Source organism: Podarcis vaucheri (assembly GCF_965113315.1).
Source record: "Podarcis vaucheri genome assembly, chromosome: 9".
In the NCBI taxonomy this organism is placed as follows: domain Eukaryota; kingdom Metazoa; phylum Chordata; class Lepidosauria; order Squamata; family Lacertidae; genus Podarcis; species Podarcis vaucheri.
Genome location: NC_138767.1, coordinates 29,272,877 through 29,299,212, shown reverse-complemented (window position 1 = coordinate 29,299,212; position 26,336 = coordinate 29,272,877). Strand labels below are relative to the sequence as shown.

Sequence of the window (26,336 nt, the reverse complement as noted above, 5' to 3'; positions counted from 1 at the left end):
CCAGGTTCAAATCCCCACTCCCCTTTGGAAGTCACTGGGTGACCTTGGACCAATCACTATCTCTCAACTTAATGCAGCTCATTGATAAAATGGTGGTGGAAAGAACCACATGCATCACCATGAATAGCATGAGAATGTTAGTATATAAATGTAGGGAATAGATAGATGTAATTGACACTGGCAACTATTGGCTAGTTTTGGTTTATCTTCTGGATCCTCCACTTTCACTTTTACTGGGCTCTACAAATTTTTACTACTGTTAGTCTCCCAATACTGAGAGAGGCCCTACCCATTTGAATATCTAGGGCTCTGTGTTTTGATTTTGATTTTTTAAAAAGCATTAGCAATTTTCTACTTAGAATCTATTTGTGTAGATTATGCTGTTTAAAAAACCAACAGTATGTTACCTTGTGAAGGGGATAATTATAGGCCAGGTTTCCACCAGCTCCAGATGTTTTGGATTAAATACCCCTTCATCCCTGACCACTTACTCTGCTGGCTGGGCCTGGTGCACGTTGTAGTCCAAAACCTCTGAGGGACACCATTCTGGAGATGACTATTTTAGGGTCTGCTGCTGTTTTTAAAGTTAGTTGCAAAACTGGTAAGTATTCCCATACAGTTCTTCTGAAAATTGTAACGTTGTGAATATTTGGGCATAAAGGTATCTATTATATAAGTACAGTTTATTACTGCAGAGAAAGCCTGACAACAGCTGTCAAAAGTGCAAACGTGTTCGAGTACTAAATCATGGAGGAAATCTCAATGAAAATTTCACAGTTGTGTTGATTTAGAATGTTGCTACTACTGTAATTTCCCCAACCAAAATCTGAGAGAAGTACGATCCGGCATGTTCATAAATTATCATGCTTGTACAGTTTTATATATTACATGATTAATCTATAACATTGGTGTCGACTGATAGAGTCAGTAAGGTTTGTTTCTTTTATTAACAGAATGAAAATGCAGATAGTAAAAACCAGAATATAGAAAGTTTGCTATGCACGCCAATTAAAAACGGAAAGAAGAATAAAGTAATAGGTACAATATTTTTATTTTTTGTGTTTCATTTCATCCACTCTGCATGATGTTTTGTGAGACTCGTGGTTCAGCAGGAGATAAAATATCCTCTTGGAAGGCAATGATAGTTAACTTTCTAAGATGGATGCTAAATTCTTCTTTGCCCCTAAATTATCCCCAAATTCACTTATACTTCATAAAATGAATGCATGTCGTGGTAGAGTCTTTGTACCCTGATTTGGAACACTTGTTCTTGGAAATAAGTTCTATTATATTATTCAATGCACTTTACTCCCAGATAAGACGCTTTGCATGAGAGTGTTTGTGGCAACGCATGTGTTTCCATGATTTCTGTAAGATAGCAAAACGAAAAAGCACCGGGTTGTATCTTCTGGCCTTGTTTGCAAAGCTCTTCCTTTTTCAAATTGCAGTAAGTATTTCCTAAAAGGGATTTGGCCTTTAATATATTTGGACGGACCTTCCACTGCATCATGGAAAAGTTTTGGAAAACATTCTATTTAGAGAACGTTTCTTGAAAATATATAGTGAAGCATTCCTACTGTAATTCTCACACTCCATTACTCACAGAAGTTTTAAATGTCATTGGTTGGAGCCATATGGGGAAGGGATCTTGGGTTTAAGGAAGTGCTGTTTTATGCTTCATGTTGCATGAGAAAAATGAAGCAAACCCAGAGATATATAATTCCACTTGCTCAAGAGCTTACATTACCTTCAGCATAAGACAAACTACTACTATATATCGTGCTATTTATTTATTTATTTATTTATTTTATTGCATTTATATCTTACCCTTCATCAAGTTCATGACCCAAGGGCTGGTAACATAAGATTCTCAATAAAATTGCAGCCAACGAAAAACAGCTTAATTAAAATAACTCACACCTGCTGTTAACATACAACAGCAGACAACACGAAGGTATACCAAGTTCCACTTCTTGCAAATCCATGCGGAACTGGTGTATTTCTAGACAATAGTGGTGACAGGCAGAATTCCACAATCAAGGCGCAACCACATAGGCAGTCCTTTCTCAGGTTCCTGCATAATGAGCTTGCATAAGAAGAAGGGCTTCTCCTACAGATCTCAGTGTGCAGGCAAGCTGATATATGAAGAGGCACTCCTTCAAATATCTGGGTCCTCAGTCACTGAGGGCTTTATAGGTCAAGAGCAACACATTGAATTTGGCAAGGTAGCATGTAATAAGCAGCCAGTGCAAACTCTTCAGAATTGGTGTCATATGTGCTAACCCCATACAACCTCTCGGGGTCCCGGCAACATCACTCTATACGAGCTGCAGCTTAGGGGCTGTGTTCAAAGGTGGCCCCACAAAGAGACCACTGTGATGAGGTTATCTCAGTTTAGAAATGGACATAGCTGGTTTTGTGTCGTTATCTGTGATGATCTGGGCAATTGGGGGTCACACTTGAATCTTAAAAGCTTCCTAAAAGTACAGTGGTGCCCCGCAAGACGAATGCCTCGCAAGACGGAAAACCCGCTAGACGAAAGGGTTTTCCATTTTGGAGGTGCTTCGCAAAACGAATTTCCTATGGGCTTGCTTCACAAGACGAAAATGTCTTGCGAGTTCCTGCGGGGTTTTTTCCCTCCCCCCTTTTTCCCAAGCCGCTAAGCCGCTTATCAGCTGATCCTAAGCCACTAAGCCACTTAACAACTGATCCGCTAAGACGCTTATCAGCTGATCCCCTAAGCCGCTTAACAGCTGATCCGCTAAGACGCTTATCAGCTGATCCGCTAAGACGCTTATCAGCTGATCCGCTAAGCCGCTAATAGTGCTAATCCGCTAATCCGCTAATGGGCTTGCTTCGCAAGACGAGAAAACCGCAAGATGAAGAGACTCGCGGAACGGATTCTTTTCGTCTTGCGAGGCACCACTGTAGAGAGTTAAATTAGGAATTATTCAGTGACTTGTGCTGGATCATTATATAATGACCTGACATTAGTTTCCTTCAGTTTCAGCTGCACCCTTATCTGTACAGGGAAAGCCTAACTTTTGTTGTCTATGCTTTGGTAACCTCTAGGTTAGATTACTGCAACATGCTATGTGTGGAGCTGCCTCTGAAGACAATTCAGGAACTTCAGTTGGTTCCAGTGTCCAGGTTGCTCACTGGGGCAAGATGGTTTGAGGATAGAACACCAATTCTGGCCCAACTAGTCTGCAATCTGGGCCCAATTCAAAGTGTGGGTGTTGACCTATAAAGCCTTAAATGGCTCAGGATTGCAATACTTCAAGGACCGACTCTCCCCATATGAACAAACCTGGACCCTGCAATCATCATTTGAGGCCCTTCTTTGTGTGCTTCCTCCATGAGAGAGCTGGAGAGTAGCAAAACAAGAATGGGCCTTTTCTGCAGTGACTCCCCACTTGTGGAATGTTCTCTCTAGAGCCTTCATTACATATCTTTAGTTGTCGGGGGGGGGGATCATTTCTCCTGTGATGCTCTGATGAAGGGTGGGGTGTGGGTGTGCAAGCAAGCAAGCTGTTTGAATGGTTGAATTCCTTGTGAGGCTGAATCTACAGCAGAGATCAAAAACCTACAGTCACCCAGAAGTTGATTGGCTACAACTGCTATAATCTCTTATCATTGACCATATTGGCTGGGGGCTGATGGCAGTTGGAGTCAGACAGCTTCTGGATGGCCAAAGCTTCCCCAGCTGTGATCAACATTTTCCTGCGTCGGTCATCAGCACAGATTATTCTCTTGTAGAACCTCCCAGCTAGGTTGCTCTTTGGGCAAAGGGGTTATATCTGAACCATTATTAAGAAACAAAGCCTTGAGACCTACTCGAATGCAGCATGTGGTCTGAGGACTCATGAACCCCCTATGTTGTCTTTGTAGTTAATTTGATAAACAATCTGGTCCTTTTTCTCGTAAGAAAGGGCAAGCTCTGTCTGTGTACCAGTAACCTGACATTCATTACAGTTCCCTTGGCATGCTTACAAAAATCTAATTAGTTTGTAAAGGACAAGTTGTCTTTAGGGATTACGTCAAACTCAAGGACTATTAATATTAGAAGTTAAGGGGAAAATTGAGATGAAAACTTGGGAAGGATAGAAAGGAATATATGCGGTTCCAGGGATGGGGAAGAACATGCCCCGTCACCTTGCTACCACCAGTGTCGGTTCCCCATGAGACCAGAATCCATTCCTTCAGTCCCCAGTGGGTTTGTTGACTGTGCTGCACTTCTGTGAAAAACCTATTGAATATTCTGGATCTAAATCTGCATTAGTGGAACGCAAAATCTGAGTTCAGAATATGTAAGGACCGGTGGATGAAGGGTAGGACACGGAGCCACAGTTCACATGATCAAATCTGGCTTCATAAAGCCAGGATATTGATTAGCTTCAGACACTTTCACACAGCCCCTTTGTCCATTGTGTGGGGAAACAAATAAGCCACAGTAAATCACAGTTTCCCTTTTTGCACAAGCCGGAAACCACGGTTAATGGCTTCCATAAGCCAAGATTTGGAAGCCAACTTTACAACATTTCAAACTTGACTTCTGAGTACTGGCTTGCTCATAGTTCCTGGTTCTCATGTAATGGGAGGCTGTGGTTAACTGCAGCTTTCTCATTTGTTTCCCTTCTCATGTGAAAGGAGCTGTGAAACAGGAGCTGTGTGGGGGTGGATAAAGTTCATGTGTCGCCTGATTATATGGATGCAACCATATTTTCTGGGTTAATAATAGTAATAATAATAATGCTGAAACACTGGACTAGAAAGATAAAATTGCCAGACCTCTGTTTCTATGGATAAAGAAAGCTTGTTAGTTTTCCTTTCTATCAATTGAGGTATGGTTAATTTTTGCACATATATATAAAGATTAGTTAACATTTCCTTTTTCTAAATGATCTAGGAGTCTGCCAACTTGCAAATAAGATGGAAGAAAATTCAGGCAAAATAAAGGCTTTCAACAGAAATGACGAACAGTTTCTGGAAGCTTTTGTCATCTTCTGCGGCTTGGGTATCCAGAACACACAGATGTATGAAACTGTGGAAAGAGCTATGGCAAAGCAGATGGTGACATTAGAGGTGAGGCTCAATCAAGGCAGCCTTTATGTAACTCACAGCTGCTTCTTTACTCAAACTCCCTTGCCGAGTTTAAGGCAAGCCAAACTTGGCTCAGTCCTCAGAGCAGGGTCGCTCTCCTTTTCATTTACTGTTTGCTTCTGCGTTTCCACATGCTTGCAAGACACGTGGCAGATTATTGCATATTAAGTGCTAACCTGGGATTTAGCAGTGGACACAAACATAGCCTTCCCTGAACATATTGCATGCTGGTAACTGACGTTGATGGTTTATCATATTGCATAGAAAAAGGACATGGCACTAGGACGTCCTCTTCTTCTTCTCTGAGGTTTTCTTTGATGACTTTGGCTGAGCCCTTCAAACAAACCAATAGCTGGAGCAACAGCAAGATTACTGTAGGCTTCCTCTAACTTCATCAAACCATATCAAATATGAACGTCATCTAGTCCTAGCCTTTGAATTGGTTACTGTTAGTTTTAATTGCCGTGGCATGAAAGGAGAGCCCAGTAGCAGATCCAGGTTCACAGTTATCTTCTTCCAAAGTAACCTAGGAAGTCAGATGTTGTAGACTTTGGACCCATTTGCATCCACAGAGTAAACAGAGTCTCTGCAATATTTCTAAAATGCAGATTCTGCCATCAATTCCGTTCTGAAGGGAAAGCTCTCATGCAAATCTTTGTTTAGGTGCACTGCTTGCATTAACTGGTAGCAGCGCTCTCTTGATTAAAGCGCTTCGTGCAAATTAGTTTGGACAGCTATTTGTGTTGCGCATTACAAACCCAGGTAACATAACCTTTTAAGGGAGAAAGAAAGATTCTCATGGGCAAATTGCTATAGGCTGAAGTTATAATTCTAATTGCACATGAGTTAAACGTGAGTCCAAAGTAAACACTAAGGTTCTTCTCTCCTTCCCTCACACTCCTGAATAATAAGTTTGAATTTGTTCATTAAATGAAAAATATTTTCTCCTAGGCTGACAAAACTTCTGCCAAGATTTTCCTGAAACAGAATTTCTTTTATGCCTGTGTTACAAACCCGTTGGCGGGGGAGCGGATTTATTATGACAACCTTGTCGGGTTTATAATTATAGCCATGTTGTAAGCTATTTGTCTTTCATATAGGGGGAGGGAAGCTTTTCAAATCTCCCCCCCTTTTTTTATAAAAGAAAAGAGTTCTTTGCTCACTTAAGGCCAACAACATGATATTTTTTTTCCATGCCTTGCTGCCCTCAGGAGTCCTCCATGCTGGGCAGAACTGGTAAACTGCTCATACCAGGCTCCATCCTGCATGGATGTGCCAGGAAACAAAGTACAAAAGCTATTTATGTTAAAGTTCAGAAGGGATGAATCCTAACCCCCTGATCTGTACTCCTAGAAATGGATATGGATTGGGAAGAGGTGTTCCTCTGCTGGTAGGCAACTCTGCTGCCATTGGAAGCATTCTCCATAAATTCTGGCACTTGGGCAGCTACTGCACTAGGCTGCATGCTGTGGTAGCTAGTGGTAGGCAGCATAAGACAGTGGATTCAGTGGCTCCTCTCCTGTGCTGGTCATCCTGGATCCAGGTGGATTTGTGCTGCCTGGTGCTCAGAGGCTAGAACTTCCTTTGCTTTTTAACTGGTGGTGTTCCCAAATATGCCAGCGAGCATCTCTGCCACCATGAAAGCCATCTACCAAAAAAGCACTGGCACTTGGGCAGTAGCAGGCATACAGTAGCCAGCGATAGCCAGCGTAAGCCCCCGAATGAAGAGGAAAAGTAGGACTGGCAATGGATCCTATGCTATCTGCACGAAAGTTACTAGGGGAGCCATCCCATCCCCTTGATTTACACTCCTGGAGGAGGGTTAGGGTTGAGCAGAGCCTCTGTTTGGCTCTGGTGGCAGGCAGTTCTGCTGCCATGCATCTGCCGGAAGCACTGGCAGATGGGACAGCTACTGCAGTAGTTGGCGTACTGCGTAGCCAGCATAAGCCCCACAAACAGGGGGAAGAGGAGAACAGGCAAGGGATTCAGTAGATCCTAAGCCCACATATTGCCAGCTGAGAATCCCAGTTCTCTCTGCTGTACCAGCCTGGAGTTGCTGCAGCAAACAAAGGAGAGAGAAACTGCCTCCCTCTGGCCCTTCCGTCTTGGCCAGTGCAAGCGGTAGGGTTTCACATGCGGAATTAGCTCTGCCGCTCTGTTCAATCCTGCTGCTCCCGACCAGGAGGCAGGTTTGTTTTCCCCAGCAATGTTGAGAGTTAGCAACAGAAATTTAGGAAATTTGGCTGCGTAATTAGTGGAGGCCGAAAATACAACCATTTCCCAATTCCTGCTAATAGTGAAGCATTATTTAAATTTTAAGACTGCTTTAAGTTGCTTTAAAATCCTGCTTATGAAGGAACCTAGTTGGTAGAGATGTCATGCTAAATCATAGATGAGACAAGCAGTGGGAGGGAGGGAGAATTTGTGCTGGGGAGCAGAAGGATGGTATGTTCCCAAAGCTGGCTCTCAGACCTCCAATCATTGTTTGCTGGGTTCCAGCAGATATCTGCACTGCAGTAATCCTCTGCAATAATTCAGAGGCCCTCAGGAATGTGTACACAGTAGCCCATTACTTTGCTTTTATTGGTAAATCACTAATGGAAATCACAAATCACTATATTAACGCTGCCAGTTTAGCTATTGCTGGGAGATTTTGCAGAGCATTCTGGATGCCAGAGGAAAGAGTGCTTTGAGAATTTAAATAGCTAATTTATTAGTATTAGTATAGATTTTTGCTTGCTTTTTATTAGTGTATGTGTGCATTTGTTGTTGTTTAGTCGTTTAGTCATGTCCAACTCTTCGTGACCCCATGGACCAGAGCACACCAGGCACTCCTGTCTTCCACTGCCTTTGTCCATGGAGTTTTCTTGGCAGGGATACTGGAGTGGTTTGCTGGTTCCTGCTCCAGGTGTATGTGTGCATATGTACATATATATGGAGCGTTTTATATGTGCTTCATTTCTTTTTCCTAAAGGTCCTTTCTTATCATGCTTCAGCTGCTGAAGAAGAAACAAGGGAACTTCAGGTAACAGCGGTAATGTCATTTTCCCTTCTATTATATATGTGGTGATGATCTGGGGATTGCAAAGGCTGGTAGAACTTCAGGATTCAGAATCATAAAGGCTATTAGAAGACAGAAATGTGTCATTTTCTACCACCTTGGCCTATAGCGTGAGATACGCAGATCTTCTAGAGCAGGCATTCCCAACCTGCGGCCCTCCAGATGTTTTGGCCTACAACTCCCATGATCCCTAGCTAACAGGACCAGTGGTCAGGGATGATGGGAATTGTAGTCCAAAGCATCTGGAGGACTGAAGGTTGGGAATGCCTGTTCTAGAGGGATGGTAAAAAAGAAAGCTAGGGTTAAGCTCCAGTTCTGCTTGGGAGCTGGCAAAACACAGCCCATCTTTCTGCCCTTTCTAGGTTTAGCTAGGAGTGGCTGAATCTTTAAATTTCAGGCTAGCCTGGTTTCTCATTTTTGAAATCTTAAAATCAGTCTTCCACATTTCCACATTGGTTTGCGATTTATTCATTTTTTTAATGCCATCAAAGTGATCTTCCCTTTAGTGCAAATTTTGCCAATTTAGTACACAGTTCTGCCAATTATACACATTTCCCAAGCAATTTCTACTAATGAAATGTATTTTTGTATGCTATTTCCAGTTATATTCATTGTTTTCTGCATACGTTACCCCAGAAATTTTATACACTTTGCTTGGCTGGAGAACTGCATTGCCAAATTTGAATAATTTTTGAAGGGTAGCTGTGTTGTCAGTTCTCGTTTCAGAAAGTGTGGATTAGATCGGTTCACCTTTAAATGTGAGCTGAATTGAATTAATACTTCCTACCCCAGTCTTCTGCACTAGTGTCTGAGCCTCAAACACAGCAAGACTGCTGCTTAGGCCACACTCCCTCTATTAATCAGCACCAGTTTGTGGATGAAAATCTGGCTTTAGAAACATTTGGCAAGAATTTTCTTGGGAGTACAAAATAGTCGTACCTTTGAGTTTCTTGTTAGAATATCTAATTCATGCATACGGGTCTATCAAATTGTTGTTCACTTCTGTAGGATAAACATTTTCCAACTGAAATGTGATATTTCCAAAGGAGCACTGTAAATCAGTGGCAGGGCCAGAAACACAGGCCTGATCTGTTTATTTCCCACTCTGCTGCTTTGTTCACAGTGGAGCCATCGACTGGGCAAAGGATCTGCCTTGAATTCCATGAGAAATAATTCTATTAATCTGACATTAACTTGGACTCCGACTCTGCCTTAGTCTACTGCATAGCAACTGCATGTGGGAGAGATGCAAAGTGTTACATAACCAAATGTCTTCAGTTCATGCGCAATCATTAAAACCAGTCTTGCTGCTTTTATGGGCATTTTTAGGTGTAGAGATTACAGTGTCTGGATTATTATTTTTAATCTTAAATTCCGCACAAATGGACACAGTTTCAATGCTAGCTTATTGTGATCTTTATGAGACAAACATAAGCCAGAAGCCAGATATATATATATATTTTTACCAGCAAGCCATTTCATAGCCTAATTTAGAAAAAGAAACTCACAAAATTATGGATCTTTTCCTGCAAAATGGCTTTATAGTACATTGGAAGGAGCAGGGCAGAGCCATAGATATGTTCTCCAGACACCCACATTGCTTCAGCTTACCTGGGGCAAGGTGGTTGTGAGGTTCACATGCACACCAACAGAGCCAGTCCAGCAGCCCCAAGGCACCCAGACCTCAATGATGCCCTGCCCTGATCATTAGTAAAGCAAGATTTCTTCCACAGAACTATAAACAGGTTTGTTTTTTTGACAGTTTAAATTGTGTCTTTCTAAACCTCTAAACCAAACTGTATTTGTGTTTGCAAAGGTGTTTTTCCCCTCATATATATGTGTGTGTGTGCATGTGTGTGTGTGAATATCTATATATCTATATATATATAGATATATATGCACGCACACACACATATACATACACACACTATATATATATATATATATACACACATGCAGGTTTTGGTGTCTTCGGGTGTCTTCCCGTGTAAGAGTCGGGGTGTCTGTGCGACGTTTCGACGAGGTCTCACTCGTCATCTTCAGGCTAGTGCTTTTGGCTTCTTGTTACTGGAACAGAGCAGAGTCTGGTGTTTGAGTTCCTATAAATACTGTTGAGGGGTGTGGTGTATAGCCTCCAACGTTCTGGGCAAAGAGGAAGTTCCTAGATTAGTGTGCCTTTTCTTCTTTTGTTCCTTAATTACTTGAGGGATATCTTGGGTGATTTCATGAGTGATATTCAGAATATCACTGGGTGGGTCATTAAGTGTAGATTAGTTGCTAAAGCTTTCGTGTCTTGACCTCTTGAGCTTGTGAAGAGTTTTTCTGAGAAGATGGCTGTGCTGCATTTAGTTGTGACGAGTGAGACCTCGTCGAAACGTCGCACAGACACCCCGACTCTTACACGGGAAGACACCCGAAGACACCAAAACCTGCATTCCTGTACCCGTGAAAATCTACGAAAGCATATATACACACAATATATATACTACACAGAAACGCCTGTGTTTCTACCTACTGATGTCTGGCCAAGGTATTTGGAAGTCACGTAGTTATCAAGTTCACAAAGTTCATTTACTCGGCTGAAAACAAGAGATTCTAGCACAAGGTTTTCCCATGCTAGTGCTTAGTTATATTTGGTAACAAATATTTGCTTTTTAGGCACATCAGGACTTTGACTCAGACCGTAGATTTTCAACTAGCATGTTTCAGATGTATACCTTAAGCTCAGATTTAGTAACAAACATTAGTCATCCAGTTTATAAAAAGAACAGCAGTGTGTTTGCTTTTTTACCAAGGCTTCCATGCATACAAACAGGATAGTATGCCCCCCCCTTCTGAAACATATACTTTCCTGCAGTTAGAATTATACATGTGTTGAGTGTTGCACTGAATGTAGGAACTTCATATTTTGCTCTGTATGATCAAATTATGATACAGTAAAATTTACTCTTATACACCTTTTTTCAGTCCAGCAGTGTGCACAACTTATGAAGACTTATATATAAGTTCATAAGCATTAAGAAGCGATAAAGGATATAAAGATTGCTCACCTTAGATGCTGCCAGTCCTAATTATTTCCCCTCTGTTATCAAAGGCTTTTTCAGGCCTTGCTCATATCGAGTTGTGTAAGTGGAAGGCTGCTCATTCAGTGGGATTGTACCTAGCCACGGCCCCTGTGAAAAACAACTCTAAAAGCTCAGCAACTGTGAGCTGTTTTTGTCTTAAAAACAAATTTCTGGGCACAGCATGTGCTCCGAGGCAGCCTGCTTACTTTTTAATTCTCAGAATACCAAAGTGTATTCTGGAATCCTCCTGCACCTGCTATATACTAAGACTGTGTTCCAGCAACACTTTATTCTATCTCTCCAATGTTCCTTACCTCTTAATTTTCACGTTTTATGTGATCTTTCACCCAATGGTCACTTTGGCCATGCAGGCTGCGGCAGATGGAAGGTCACAAATTTCCCGTTCTTGCTTTAACTAGAGACTTTTGCTTCTGAGCATGTTGCTCTTCTCTTACTAAGGTTGCACCCAGAGGGAAATGGCTTATTATTATACGGAACAGAACTACAGATAATTGGAACATAGTGCAACATTTTGCAAACTGGTGTTGGGGATGTCATCAGTGTCTTGTGCAATGGACAACAACCCTGCATTTTATTGCACTTGGAAGATTACAGCCTCATATTGTGCTTTATTTATTTATTTATTTATTAATTATTATTATTATTATTATTATTATTATTACTATTATCGTATTGAAAGAAGGTTTAATTCCATGTTACTTTATTGTTCTCTCCATTTTTTCCTTCTGTTTCATTTAAGGCTGCTGTTGTACCATCTGCGCAATCTCTCAAGCTCACCGACTTTTACTTCAGTGACTTTGAGCTGTCAGATATGGAAACCTCCCTGTGTACAATTCGGATGTTTACTGATCTTAACCTTGTGCAGAATTTCCAAATGAAACACGAGGTGAGAACCTTGTGGTGCATGGAGCATGGCCATTTATGGATCACACATTTTCTACATCATAACATTCTTCAACGTAAACATGCACGCAAAAGATTGGGTATATAAACTGAATAATTAGTTTTAAAGCATCTGTTGGAAAACCAAATATCATTATGACTAAGGCGGCATTGGTCCAATTTTCGGTAGATTGCTCTTACATCCCCACATTTGGTGACAGCAGTTGCGTAGTTGCTCTTAATCATACCTTAAGTTCACCAGAATAACTGCATACAACTGCTTGTACCTGTGTGCTACAGATTCCTTTCTGTTGATGAATTCCTATTCCTTTCTGTTGATGAATTCCTTTCTGTTGATGGGTGATGACACTATGACCAAATGCGAAATATGTTTATCTTTCCGAAGATTACACAGATAAATGCAGAGACTGAGCAGTACAGGTTATACCTGCAAAACATGGTTTTACAACCTGTTCCAAAACTCTAGGAATTTTAACTGCATTCAGTCTTGAACAAAGTGTTTATTATTTGTTTGGTTCTGTAATAGCTTGCCCTTCCTCCCAAAGGAGCCCAGGGCAGCAAACACATCTGTGATGATGAATACAATTAAAAATAAAATGAAAACATATATAAAAACTATTGAAAGCCTCTAAGCACAGTAAAACTCTTTAAAAAATTTAAAAACAGATGGAACCTAACTATGTATCTCGAGAGGCCTTCAGCAAGCTGCAATAGAGTGTCTTCAATACAATCTTCAAGTTTTCAACCATGTAAAATGTCTTCCACAAGGGTTTAAAATAGATCGCTGCTTGCTGCACCGCTGCTGCTTAAGAATGGTTTTCATGGTAATTAGAACCATGTAAGGAATCAGAGACTTTCAGCACCTGGCTAGCCCAGTCTTGCCTGTCCTCGCCACCATTTTCATCCTTGGGTAACAATGTATGTTTTTAAAGACTTTTGATTTTACTTTGCAACTCCCTTCAGAGAGCCCTGGAGTTCAAGTGATGAAATATGTTCCCAAGACAACAAAAATGGTATAATCCCCATCCCACCCCCACCCCGCTTCTCTTGTTCTTTTGGGTTAAAATATATCTGTTTCCAATTCAGTTCTATCAAGCCTGTAAGGAAGCCAGATGGGAAATGTGCTAGAGTGCTGATAAATGAAATTTTGTGCTCTTGTCAGTGAAAACAGTGGAATATGCTGTACCTTTAACTGAATTTTGTGTTTGTGTGTGGGTTTTTTTTAAGGTCCTTTGCAGATGGATTTTGAGCGTGAGGAAAAATTACCGGAAAAATGTTGCGTATCATAATTGGAGGCATGCTTTCAACACTGCCCAGTGCATGTTTGCTGCTTTGAAGTCAGGGAAAATCCAGGTATGCTTGGATTTATTTGCATGGAATATATATATATATATATATATATATATTATAAATTACAATAAGTATATATAATGCATATAAATCCTATTCCTTTCTACCAAAATTAGTGTGTCAGTCTTGGGCCCCATATGCATTCAAATAATCCACATTCAGGTTTTGCTTCCAGCAGGGCTCTTCTCATGTAAAGGAAATGGTGTGTGTGTGTGTGTGTGTGTGTGTGTGTGTAATTGTATTGTGTTGTTATGTTATTATTATTGGAGAGTTTCCAGAAGGTGTGGGAAATCAGGATACACGTATAATGCATTGTCAAATCCAGTTTTTTTAGTGAACGTAGAAATATATTCTCCTGAATTTCATGTTGCATTCAGAGCAAGCTTACGGACGTTGAGGTGCTTTCTCTTTTGATCGCGGCACTGAGCCATGACCTAGACCACAGAGGTGTGAACAACTCTTACATACAGAGGTGAGTAAAGGGGGATTTAAAAGAGAGGAGATTGGGTTTTTAAGGGGTTGTTTATTTGAAACATTTTTTTTCATGTTCTTCAGCCAAAAAAAAGTCTCCCAGAGCAGCTTACAAATGACACTGATAGTACAGGCCTTGCCCTCACATTCAATCTTACAGTCCTAAAGACATGACACCAAAGGAAAAGCAAGGAGGAGGGAGGAGGAAGAATGAAAAATTGGTCACTTCTTCTAGGTTCCAGAGTTTTTCCAGCTGGAATGTAGTTAGCAAGGCAGTGCAGTGGTTTCCCTGTAGTTTATGTACATAACTGCTGCATTTGGAACTTTCTCTCAAAAGATGTTGTGTGGTGGTAGGAATAATGTCCCATATTTAACTAACCTGGCCTGCTAGCAGAAGCCAGTTGCAAAGGCTCCTGCTAGTGCAATGGTGGTGTCTTCACTCTTCCTGACACACACTTCCCCCAAATCCACTCTGGTAGGTCAGGAGAATCCTCAAAAGAGTGTGCAGGATAGGAGAGGGGGGACTGGTCTGCCTGGCAAGCAGACATGCTTGCACTGATGGAACAGTCAGAAGAGAGAAACATTGACTTCTTTCAAAAAATTCCATACAAATTAGTTCCTAGAATGTAGGTGAAATTCAGCTCTTTGTTCTGTTCTCTCTTTCCCATTTCTATTCTTTTTTCACAAACATCCAGCAACCTACAGATCTGCAGTGGCTTGAACCAGTTGGCTATTTTTTTTGCTTTATTTGTTTAAGAATGAATTCTTTCCTGGGGGTGGGGGGAGACCTCTGGAGAGGCATCATCCCCATTCCAAAAAACGTCCTGGGAAAATGTTGCTGACAATGAAGCCTGATGTTCGTGAACACCACAAAACAAGAGAGCATTATGTTTCCATAACATTCCCTTTTCAGACTAAAAATGGTTCTAGGGATTTTTTTTAATCCCTCAGGCTAGTGAAGGATAGATTAAAATGGGGATTAATGTTGTTCTTTGTGTGTAGTTGGAAGCAGGGAGACTCAGGACACTTGACTTGAGATTATTTTCTTAGAAGTGGGTTGTGCTTTTCTTATAATAAAATAACCAGAAAGCTGTAAATCACGCTAAGCAAAAGTTATATGAAATGCACTCCCCCCTCCCCCAAGTTCTGTTTGTAGACATAGGAGCATGGGAAACTGCCTTATACCAAGCCAAATCATTGGTTCATCTCACTCAGTATTGTCCTCACTGATTGGCGGAAGCTGTCCAGGGTTTCAAATAGGGTGTCTTTTCCAGCCCTACCTCGATATGCAGGGGGACTGAAGCTGGAACCTCTGCATGCAAAAGAGAGGCTTTACCACTAAACTACAAACCTTCCCAAAGGTCCAGATTCTAATGCAGTGGAGATTCATTCTGGTGCGTGGGGAGAATGATTTTTGCTAATGCTACCTTTACTCTTGGGGACACGGGTGGCGCTGTGGGTTAAACCACAGAGCGTAGGACTTGCCGATCAGAAGGTTGGCGGTTCGAATCCCCACGACGGGGTGAGCTCCCGTTGCTCGGTCCCAGCTCCTGCCAACCTATCAGTTTGAAAGCACATCAAAGTGCAAGTAGATAAGGTAAACAGAAGGTAAACAGAATTTCTGTGCACTGCTCTGGTTCGCCAGAAGCAGCTTAGTCATGCTGGCCACATGACCTGGAAGCTGTACGCCGGCTCCCTTGGCCAATAAGCGAGATGAGTGCTGCAACCCCAGAGTTGGTCACGACTGGACCTAATGGTCAGGGGTCCCTTTACCTTTACCTTACCTTTACCCTATAGGCTCCAGTGCCACTTCCCACACAGTCCCCCCCCCCAATCCTCTGGAGAAGATTTTTAAGGGCTGTGGAAACCCAGTCCACATGTTCACTTGAATGCATGTAGGCAAGAAGTGGGAAGCAAGAGCACAATTCAGTACCCCCTCTCAGTATACCTGCACGTAGCTGCTCCACTCGAGGGAGATGGCTGTGACTCAGTGGCAGAGTACCTGATCTGCATGGACAGGGTTCCAGGTTCAATCCCCAGCGTCTCCAGGAAGGGATAGGAAAGACCACTACCTGAAACCACTGAAACCTGAAACCACAGGTATGCCAAGGCTGAGCTAGATGGACCAATGGTCTGATAGGTGGCTTCCTATGTTCAGGCCTTGCTGCATTGAATAAGATGGTCTGAAGGGAGGTTCTAAGCGTGCTCATTCTAAGCATGCACACCTGAACAAAGCTACCTGGAAGGGTGAATCAGTGAAGACTGCCTTACCTGCTTCTCCCCAGATGCCCCTGCTGGATTGCAGCCATAAAGCTTCCCTTACCCTCTTCCCCCAGAAAGTATATCTAGGAAACATACGAAGAATTGTGCTTATTGCATCAGGTCCATCGAACCCAACATTCTTTTTACAGGAAGGGGCAAGCATATGCCCCTAAGAAGCTCCCAATAAGGGTGTGGTTGACACATAGACATGTGTCGGCCATAGCATGTAAGGGAACAGCCTCTTAGATAACAAGGGAACCTCTATGTGTTATCGTAGCTAATCCATTTTTGGTAGGTATGTCCTCTGTGGGAATTACATTTCAGTGGCTGCCACTACCACATTTTGCGGCAGTGAATTCTGCATGTTGCCTATTGGACACAAGGCTCCCAGCAGAGGGACAGGGTCCTGGCAGTCTCAAATTTCTGAGGATAGACAAAATTTGTGGACCTCATGAGTGAGTAGGTTTTTGTATTCTTTCAAAAACCTGCAAACCTGTTTGACCACTGCAGACCAGTCATGGGGTGGGGAATAAATATATCTCTCCCATAGACCTTTCCAAAACCCTATTCTACCTTCAATAAAAAATACTATCTTTGCCCAGTCACTGTCGCATGTGCCAGTTAAATATGCTGTGTGCCCTTTGTTTTCCCTTTTCAGAAGTGAACACCCCCTTGCCCAGCTGTATTGCCACTCAATCATGGAGCATCACCATTTTGATCAGTGCCTGATGATCCTGAATACCCCGGTAAATGATTTTCTTGTCATGTGTGCACTGGAGGGAAACCTTGCCCAATTCACTTTTATTTTTAGTTTTGGATGGGTTCCCAGCATTATGCATTCTTAAGTATTTTTTATTCCTTTTTGGGACAAGAACGAAAAGGCAGCCCTTCTAAGAGCCACCAAGCTTTTCTCGATAAGCTTATATAAGCACCATTGCTCATGTCAGTTTCAGTACCTATTGCCTTGGCATCAAAGCAAAAGGAGTATTTCATGCTCATTAATCTAGTTAATATTTCTGTGGAGCGAGCACTGCTGTTATAGCATCAAGTTCTGTTGGAAGGTGCACAGAGTAATTCCAAGAGGGATGCCCATCAGATATTGCTTCCTCCAGTGGTACATACCCACGGGATGTTACTTCCTCTAATGGTCTTCAAAAAGTATTGCAAAACCAAAAAAACTCTTGAAGTTTAAACTTAGCCTGTGCATCACCCAAACAAATAAGCAAACATCTTTTAACTGGCAGTGTAAATCCTGCTCTTCAAGGTGTTTTATGTATATTTTCTTAGGTATGTACTGTATATCCTAAATCTGAAACAAAAGAGCACTGCTAACTGCCTCATCCCGTGGTCTGCATTACACACTGTTCATTTATTTCATCATCATATTATCATCATTACTACTACTACTCCTTCTGCTACTACCCTGCCCAATAGGCCACTGAATGCCAACTAGTATCTAGCAACACTTTGCAGGCTGCCAAGGGATCAGATTGGCTGTTCTTTTTCATTTTAGGTGTGTGTTGTTTCTTGTAGATAAGAAATAAGTTTTTTTGTTTGCAAAGCCAAGAAAATAGATTTCTCAATGAAGAACCATGTTTCCTTCTTAGAGTCTAATGGGGATCTCCTTCCATGTCAATTTCCCAGGGTAGGTTTGAAGGCACTTGAGGCCTTCAAATACTGAAGCTGAGGTGGTCTGGCTCTGGTCAGCTGCCTGTATGGGACATCTTCTGGAAGCCACATGTATGCTACTTTGGGTTCCACGATGGGAAGAAAAGTGGGATATAAATCTTAGAAAAGCAAATAATTAATTAAAACCCTGGTGAGGTGGAGTTTTGGATGGGGGTTGCCTTTCCATGTGTTACCTTGCTCTCAAGAAAATATAGCAGTGTGTCAAACCTACAGAACAAAAGAGAACAGGGCCCAGTTCTCATTGGTGCAAGACTTTTTAATGCAGCTCTATGTGTTTCAGAGTAGAGCAACTTGGGGGGGGGGGAGTTGGGGAGGTTTGCCAGTTCTTAAAATCTGGACAACAAAATTGTGGAGACTGACAAATTAGTCAAATGTTCTGTGTGTAATCACAAGCATTGGTTTGTTGTTGTTTCTTTTTTGTGTGTGTGAAGGGCAACCAGATTCTCAGCGGCCTTTCTGTTGAGGAATACAAGGCTACCGTGAAAATGATCAAACAAGCTATTCTGGCCACAGATCTTGCACTGTACATTAAGTAAGTTGCTCTAGCATTATTGCAAACAGCTGCTGTTCTTGGAAAAGTCACAGTTCACCTGTGGAACATTTTCTCTCTTTCTTTCCTTTAGATTATTCTTTTTAATGTAAAAGCGTAGAATGTCTTCCTTTTAAGGTCGTTTATAAACAATAATTATCTTATAATGCTTTCAGGAGAAGAGGAGAGTTTTTTGACCTTCTGAGAAAGAAACAGTTTAACCTGGAAGACCCTTATCAAAAGGAGCTATTTTTGTAAGTGAGCAAATATAGTATCCAGCTTCTGTATGATTTTGTTGTGTTAGCCTAGGCCAGCTATCACAGAACTTTAGTTTCATGGAATGCTTGGGTTGGGCCACAAGAGAACAGAAAGAACTTTCTTGATGAATGGTGGTGAGCAACAGGTTTCTAATGGTTATGTAAACCTTCCATGCAATTTCCAGACAGGGTAAAACAGCCTTGACAGAATACCATATTGTTCCTTTCCAATACAGACATTGTTCTGAAGCACTGAACTGTTAAAGTCAGTACTCCTAAGGTTATTTATTCTGCATGAGAAAGGTCAGGCTAAAGTTGTAGTAGCTCTGCCTGCAATAATGGAGTCATCACCAGGGCCATGTAACCCTGCCTTGATGGGACTGCATGTAAAAGGAGGAAACAATTCTGCATGTGACCAAATTATGTGACATCTTTGCCACTTGCTCAGCTCACCTGATCAGTGTACAGTGAGTTCTGTAAACTTTTCAGCTTGTTTTGCTGCTTGTTAATATGCAAGTGAATTGAAGAGCAGAGCCATTTATGGCCAAGCTGAATAAAAATTTGTCCAGTCTGCACCTGGCCACATGCAGAGGTTGTGTGAAATCCATAGATTTAGTTTCAAAACATTGATACAGTGGTACCTCGGGTTACAGACGCTTCAGGTTACAGAATCCACTAAGCCAGAAATACTACCTCAGGTTAAGAACTTTGCTTCAGGATGAGAACAGAAATCGCACAGCAGTGGCATGGCAGCAGCCATTGGCTAAAGTGGTACCTCAGGTTAAGAACAGTTTCAGGTTAAGAACGAACCTCCAGAACGAATTAAGTTCTTAACCCAAGGTACCACTGTACTCCATAAAACTCCTTAAGGCCTTTGCATTCTCAGTGAGACAGGGATTTAAAACAGCCCATCGTCAGCAGCACTGGGGTTATTTAGGAACTGGAAAGTGATTGAAATATCCTGTTCTAGTGATAAAGCCAAAACAAAGATTGGATTTTGGGTTGGCAATCCTAATCTAGAATTACATCGGGGGGGGGGGTAGTATTTAATCATATATATTAATAGTTACCTCAGGTGTTGAATTATGAATGGTATGTAAAACAAATCTTTAAAATCCCAAGAGGGAGACATCAGCATGTTTGTGGGAACCTCAAGGTTTGCAGAAGTAGAAAAATCTAACCCCCCACCAAACCAGCATAGGGCAATGGTGACTGGACAAGTTCAGTAGTGTCTGTTGGCAAGGAGGAGGAATGGAATGGAGTATCTGATAAAAGGCTGTCTGGCTGGCTAGAACACTGAACAGGAACACTCCATATCACATTTTTAATAATAATAGTAATTCAAAGTCCTATTTGTTACTAGCTGATTTTAATTACTTGCAACAATATTATGGTTCCTTTGCCATTTATTAAAAACAGATTGGGCTTTGTTTTAGCCTTTATTTTACATGATTTTGCATACCATACCCACTTTTATTCTGCTGCCAAGATGCAATGCTTTTTATAATGCATAAAATCTTGGCTTCATGGTTTCTACAGGGCAATGCTGATGACTGCATGTGATTTGTCAGCAATAACAAAGCCGTGGCCTGTTCAGCAACGGGTAAGTAACTGCCAAAGGCCTGTCCAAATCTACAAAAAGGCAGCCCACAGTCTCCTTGAGCATTTGTTCCCACCAAACTTCCTCCCGTTTTAACGCATTGCCTATTGTATCAACTTAAAACAAAACAAAGATGAAATTTGTTATACCAAAGAAGATCGGCAGCCACTTGTTTCTTGCACAAATATTGATTGCCAGCGATTGAAAGCTTCAAAAGAAGGATTACTATGGGAAACCTGGCAAAGGAGTGATACCGTACAAACAGACATTGCAAAAGAGATTGCAAAAGAATCCTTGGAAAACTGGCATCCTTTGGGGGATGGGTATTGAATTCTGCATAAACCAGATGAGAATGTTAAGCAAGAGGTTCTAAATATTTCATTGATTTTATTTGTTTGTTTATGAGTAACAGAGCAATCTGAACCCCCTCACACCGAACTGAACTGCCTCTTGCCAGCTGCCACCAACAGAGTGCCAACGTCCCCCTTATGTGTTGGAGGCCCTCTGACAGTATCCTGCTGGCAACACCCCTGCCTGCGAGGGACATTGGAAAGGGGGCTTGATCCCAAGCTAGGCTTACTGCCAGTGTGTGATGGCATCAGAGTTAACTCACCCAGTAGGCAGGGTGAATCAGTTGCCTTAGGTGATGGAAGTTCAAGAAGCAAGGCCCTGCCCACCCCACTGCTGCCTCCTCAGCCAGAATACACCCTCTCTCTGAGTTTGGGTGAGAAGGGCGTGTTTCGGCAGTCGTGGAAGTGGTGGGGTAGACAGGAGGCAATACATTTCCCTTTCATTTCTGGTGGTGAAATGGGCTGAGCTGCCAATCACTCTTCTAGCATGGAGCTGGTGTAGAGATCAAGTTAAATTATTCTTGCCTCCCCTTCCACGGTTGGCAAGTGGTGAGGGTTTTGATTGCACCCTTAGTTATTGTATAAATTGTTATTTGAACCTCTTTGGATATAAATGTATTTTTGATTTCTGGACACTGTTGATGTCTTTCTTTGCCATTTCTGACAGAATAATTGCATACTTATTGCATCTGCTTATATATTAGTTGTCAGGGAACTGCCATCAGTGCCGGGGGGAGAGAGCAAAATCCAGAGGGATTCCGGAGAGCGTCCCGGGATTGGGAGAGGCAGCCCATCTTCTGGGGAAGAGAATCAGCGTAGCACCAGTGGAGAAGAGGGGCAGATGGGGGAAGCGGCGAAGCGGTCCCATGACTCCTTGCCGGGGACCAGCGGGGAGAGTAGAGGTCCTCCGCTGCCTACACCCTCCTTGCGCAGAAGGCTTTCGCGCAGAGAGAGTAGGCGGAGACTAGGCGTCAAAGAGCTTCTTTTCTGGAAGACGTTTAAGAAACGCTCACTCACAGATTCTGCCAGCGACTGAGACAGCCACAGGTGAGTGGCTGTCCGGACAGAAAAGGTTCACTCAGGCAATCCAGCCAGGTGTTTGCACCGGCTTACGCACGAGCAACCCCTAGAACCATTACAGCAGTATTATAAAATATTGTTGAAACACACTCTGAGATCTTTGTCTTTTAACTTGCAGATAGCGGAACTTGTAGCTACAGAATTCTTTGACCAAGGTGATAAGGAGAGAAAAGAACTCAATATAGAACCAACAGTAAGTAGAAGAACCATCTTTAAACAACATGGTGGTTGTTGTTTTTTTACCGAAAATTCATTTTAGATGGTGTTTTTACACATGAAGTATCAAAATTTACACCTCCTCTAGCATCTGAAAAATCATATTCACTTAGGCCTGTATCCAATGAACTAATCTCATTAGTACAAGACTTCAGCCTGTGCAACCCACCCCCCACCAACATGTGAATTGGGGGAACCCTCAGTAAAACTTTTGGGGAACACACATGGGGCTTCGACATGGGGGGGGGAGTCCTTGCACTAACAGGATGACTTTTTGGGATACAACCCCTGTATTGTCTACCAATTATAGCTGAGTAGTTAATGTTTTTGGCAAAGAAGTAGACATTTTCTGCTAATAGTATGGGAAGTAGCATTAATGGAGAAGCAAAGTATTTTGCAGCTATTTCCATCTACATACTTACAGTAGCATCAGCTTTCTCTCTGTCTAGAGGTCTGTTCATGAGACCTGGAAGTGGTCATTTCAAGCTCAGAGGCCTCACTTTCAGTGTTATTCTGAACTGTTGTATCCTCACCAGAAACTTAGGAGGCAGATTGTTGCAATTCCCATTTTACAGATAGAAGAATTGAAGCTGAGAGAAAGTAACTTTCCTAAGGCTACTTAGGGAAACTTGGACTGAGATGGGATTTGAACCCAGGACAACCTCTTTGAGGCCAGCACTGACTATAATGATGGCTTATTAGCATGCCTTGTGAAGTATGTATGTATGTATGCATGTATGTTTGTTTGTTTGTTGAATTTTTATATATCTATGCAGTGTACAAATTACAAAACATTGCTGAATTGAGCCACATTTTGGCAAGTGGTCTTGCTTCATTCAAAGTGAACTTCGTTTGATTTTTCAGGATTTAATGAACCGTGAAAAGAAAAACAAAATCCCCAGCATGCAAGTTGGATTCATTGATGCCATCTGCTTGCAGCTCTATGAGGTACCATATATGGAGCGGCCTGTACAATGAGAGTGTTTGCATCTGTGTCATCTGCCAACGTTGTCTTCAAAACTGCACTTTCTCTTCAAAAGCATTCTATGCAGATCTGGCTGTGGGAAGTGGGGTTGCACAATCAAGTTTCACATCCTTTAATGGGACTTCTTTGGCTTTCCTACAAAGGAAATACAGCCGAGCAAGGACCCTTACACAATAAAATAATCAAGCAAGATCTCTGAAATATTGTAGTGGGATTTCTCTCTATTTACTGCTCATGGGTCTGTTCGTATGATTTTGCCTGAAGTGGGTGGGTTTCTGGAATTTGACCTAAGAACCTCATGTTCTTTTATTTCAGGGATGATGAATCTTTGGTCCTCCAGGTGATATTGGGAGTACAACTCCCATCATGCATGACCATTGGCTATGCTGGCCGATGGGAGCTGGAGTCCAGCAACCCACTAGTGACACAGGTTCCCAGAACTGTGGATATATCCTTGAAAGGTGCAGCTCCTGTGTAGGAATGATGTGGCACTAATGCAGGCCATGGGATAAGCCTGGCTTGCTTTCTGCAGACAGTTTGGGGCAGCTTGTGGCATGCAGAGAGGGGGAATCTGCCTTCCTCCAGATCCACTGCCATTTGCGGACTGCACCTATCAGCCAGGAGCATGCTGGGAAGCTGCTTCTTGGATGTTTGCTGTGTGTTCACTTCCCAGTATATTCTGTCAAACTGCTAAACTCTAAGGAAGAGAAGGCCCCTTCCCCTTTCTTAGGTTTTGATGGGTCCAATTTGCTTTTCCATTTGCAGGCGATGACACACGTCTCAGAAGCCTGCTATCCTTTGCTGGAAGGCTGCAGAAAGAACAGGCAGAAATGGCAGGCATTAGCCGAACAGCAAGAAACAAACCTGATCAATGGAGAAAGCAATCAGCCCAAACGGAACTGAGATAGCACTTCGTTAGGAATGCTGGTTTACAAAGAAGCTATTTATATATAGTGATTTGGAGATACTTAAATGTTTTGCTAGACACTGTACGAAATAGGTGTATAATTTGCCACTGCTGTATTTTAAAAGAACAAGGAGACATATATTTTTGCACAGCATTCGGAAGCGTAACATAAACGTTTTTGTGTATGATGTATCATAGTTGTATATTTCCAATATTCCGTTTATTTGAGGGAGAATGAGGTCTGCACTTAGCAGGTCCAGTTTACTCTGCTCGGCTTTAGAAGACGGTACAGAAGAGGAGAGTTTCTAGGACTGCTGTTCTCAGTTGTACATAGTTGTTTAGTTTCAGTCAATGGCCAGTACTTTAAAACGATTACCATACTTAGCACCTTTTTCATCCTTTTGTCTTGTCTGTTTCTGTAAGTGTAAATAATGAGAGTGCAGTGTTGCCTTTGGGAGCCTGAGAAACATGGAGGAGCTTAGTGGTCAGTGTTCACTATGGGAGCTGCTGAATCCAATATCTCTTTATTCCAAAGAAAGTCAGGGATGAAGCACAGTATCTTGAGAGAATATATTGCTCCTGTGCCTTTTCCTGCTGTGAGAGTGCTTCACCTTAAATGAACTTGAGCTGTTAATTACCCAGCAGTCCCAGGCTGCTGGTAAAGATCTATAGATGGAACTGCCTGACATTTCTTAAAGCATCGTAGCTCAAAAGTGCAATTGTCTGAAGAAGACATCAAAGTCAAGAGAAATGGGGAATGGAGACAGACAGAAGAGAGACTGTGTAGACATTGGGGCTACTTTCAATGAGATGGGATCATCCCACAGCAAACAAGATTCAATGCCATCCTGCCTACTGAAATCGTGGAATGGGGAATGGCCTGAAGCTGGCAGCGATGTGAGTGAGTGAAGAAAACTAGGCCCAGTCCAGAACTTGAGAATTGCTCTGGATATTGTAAAACTGAATCAAATTAAAGAGATCAGAGCTGAGAAATAGCCAAGGCTACTTAAAAACAACTGCTCATAATTGCAAAGAGGTTTTTATGAGTAAATTTTGGAAAGAAGAATGCTTTTGGTTTTTCATAAGACCATTTGACTTGGAACAAGCATAACCGCAGAGTATTGAAGCAGAAAGCAGAAATGGAAACAGCTGAGAATACTTCAGGGAGCTTACAACGATAACTTTAAAGAAGTCAACGAGTATTAGTTCGACGTAGACAAAACAAATCTTAAAATACCATCTCACTGCCTGCAACCAATAATGTTACCATGTCAAAAATGAGATTTTTGTCTGGTAGTGTTTATTTGTGGATACAACTTTAGCCGTACCCAGATATTTGTAAAGATGATTTTCACATGTGTAATACTTTTTTAGGACAAACTAGCAGCAAGCAAGCACACCTATCAAATACGTTGCATTGATTTTTGCGCAGTTATCTGAAAAGTTGCACTTTTGGGACTGGGGTTTGTCAGGGAGGGTACAACTGCCATCATAGCTCTCAAAGTAGGAACAAGGCTTTCTGCCAAAGGATCCAGAACATTCCTCAACATCCCAAATGATTAGGAGCTGCTTTTACCTCTATTTTAGGAATAGCTGGGAGACTCACTAACCTGTGTGATGTTTGACTGCAATCTGAAAATGCAGGCCCAAAACCACTTCCATCTGTCCCATGAAAGGGACTGTTGGCCTCACAATTGGGGCTTTCAAATGCAGTCAAAAGAGGTCAAGAAATCTGACAATGGAAACAGGTTTCTCCATTGTTAGATTTTTGCCACTTCTTTTTTTATGAACTGGGAGATACTCTTCAGTTGTGTGGTATTCATGCTAATTTTGGGACATCGAGCATGTGTATATGCTCACACAGGTACAAAAATGTGCCACATACTGAAGCTGTAATGTTTGTTCATTAAAAGTATTATCTGGCCGACTTCATATATTTTCCATATCCAAGATCTAAAGGCCTGCTGCATGTTCAGAAGAATCATGTGTTCCAGTCCTTCTGTAATTGTGCCACTTTTCCATGGGATATATTATGTGGCCGACCATATATATAAAAAACCCAACTCCCTGCATATAGACAACTGGCACATCAGGAGGGAGAGTAGGCCTGAAATGTTCTCCTTGACGTGCTAGATTTTCCATGTGCAGGGTTTTGTTTTTTTTATGGGAGTGCATTCAAACATTCAGCCTCGAACACTCCAGAAAGGGCTGAATATTCTGCTTTGTCTCATGCTGTTTCTGTACATTTGGATTGTACATAAGGCAGGTTCAACTACTCCACCAAAACAGTTGCCATTTAAGGCAATAACCTTAGGATCTGAAGTACCAGCAAAGCAGACTCAACATCCTTGTTCAACATTATCCCCAGAGGATCAGTCAATTGCAATCTTTTGACCACTGTGTATAGCTTGTGCGTATAAGGAGATGAAGACCACATTCAGCCTCCTTTCCTCAAGACTAGATCATCCACACATCATCATGGAGATC

The 26,336-nt window shown here is 42.0% G+C and overlaps 1 protein-coding gene across 9 annotated transcripts in view; it reads left to right on the top strand.

Moving 5' to 3' along the window:
• PDE5A (phosphodiesterase 5A) overlaps positions 1 to 25,776 on the top strand; it is an 85,848-nt gene extending 60,072 nt beyond the window's left edge. For 7 of the 9 annotated variants that reach the window (XM_082236932.1, XM_082236927.1, XM_082236934.1 and 4 more), the window contains exons 9-21: positions 954 to 1,038; positions 4,910 to 5,085; positions 8,078 to 8,137; positions 11,990 to 12,136; positions 13,381 to 13,506; positions 13,881 to 13,975; positions 16,895 to 16,982; positions 18,357 to 18,457; positions 18,631 to 18,708; positions 20,251 to 20,314; positions 21,860 to 21,934; positions 22,822 to 22,905; positions 23,708 to 25,776. In XM_082236932.1, the coding sequence (XP_082093058.1) occupies positions 954 to 1,038; positions 4,910 to 5,085; positions 8,078 to 8,137; positions 11,990 to 12,136; positions 13,381 to 13,506; positions 13,881 to 13,975; positions 16,895 to 16,982; positions 18,357 to 18,457; positions 18,631 to 18,708; positions 20,251 to 20,314; positions 21,860 to 21,934; positions 22,822 to 22,905; positions 23,708 to 23,845 (1,317 nt within the window). In that variant the 3' untranslated portion in view covers positions 23,846 to 25,776. The remainder of the gene's footprint in view (positions 1 to 953; positions 1,039 to 4,909; positions 5,086 to 8,077; positions 8,138 to 11,989; positions 12,137 to 13,380; positions 13,507 to 13,880; positions 13,976 to 16,894; positions 16,983 to 18,356; positions 18,458 to 18,630; positions 18,709 to 20,250; positions 20,315 to 21,859; positions 21,935 to 22,821; positions 22,906 to 23,707) is intronic. The other 2 variants (XM_082236929.1, XM_082236928.1) reach the window with 1 other exon arrangement.
• The last annotated feature ends 560 nt before the right edge of the window (positions 25,777 to 26,336 follow it).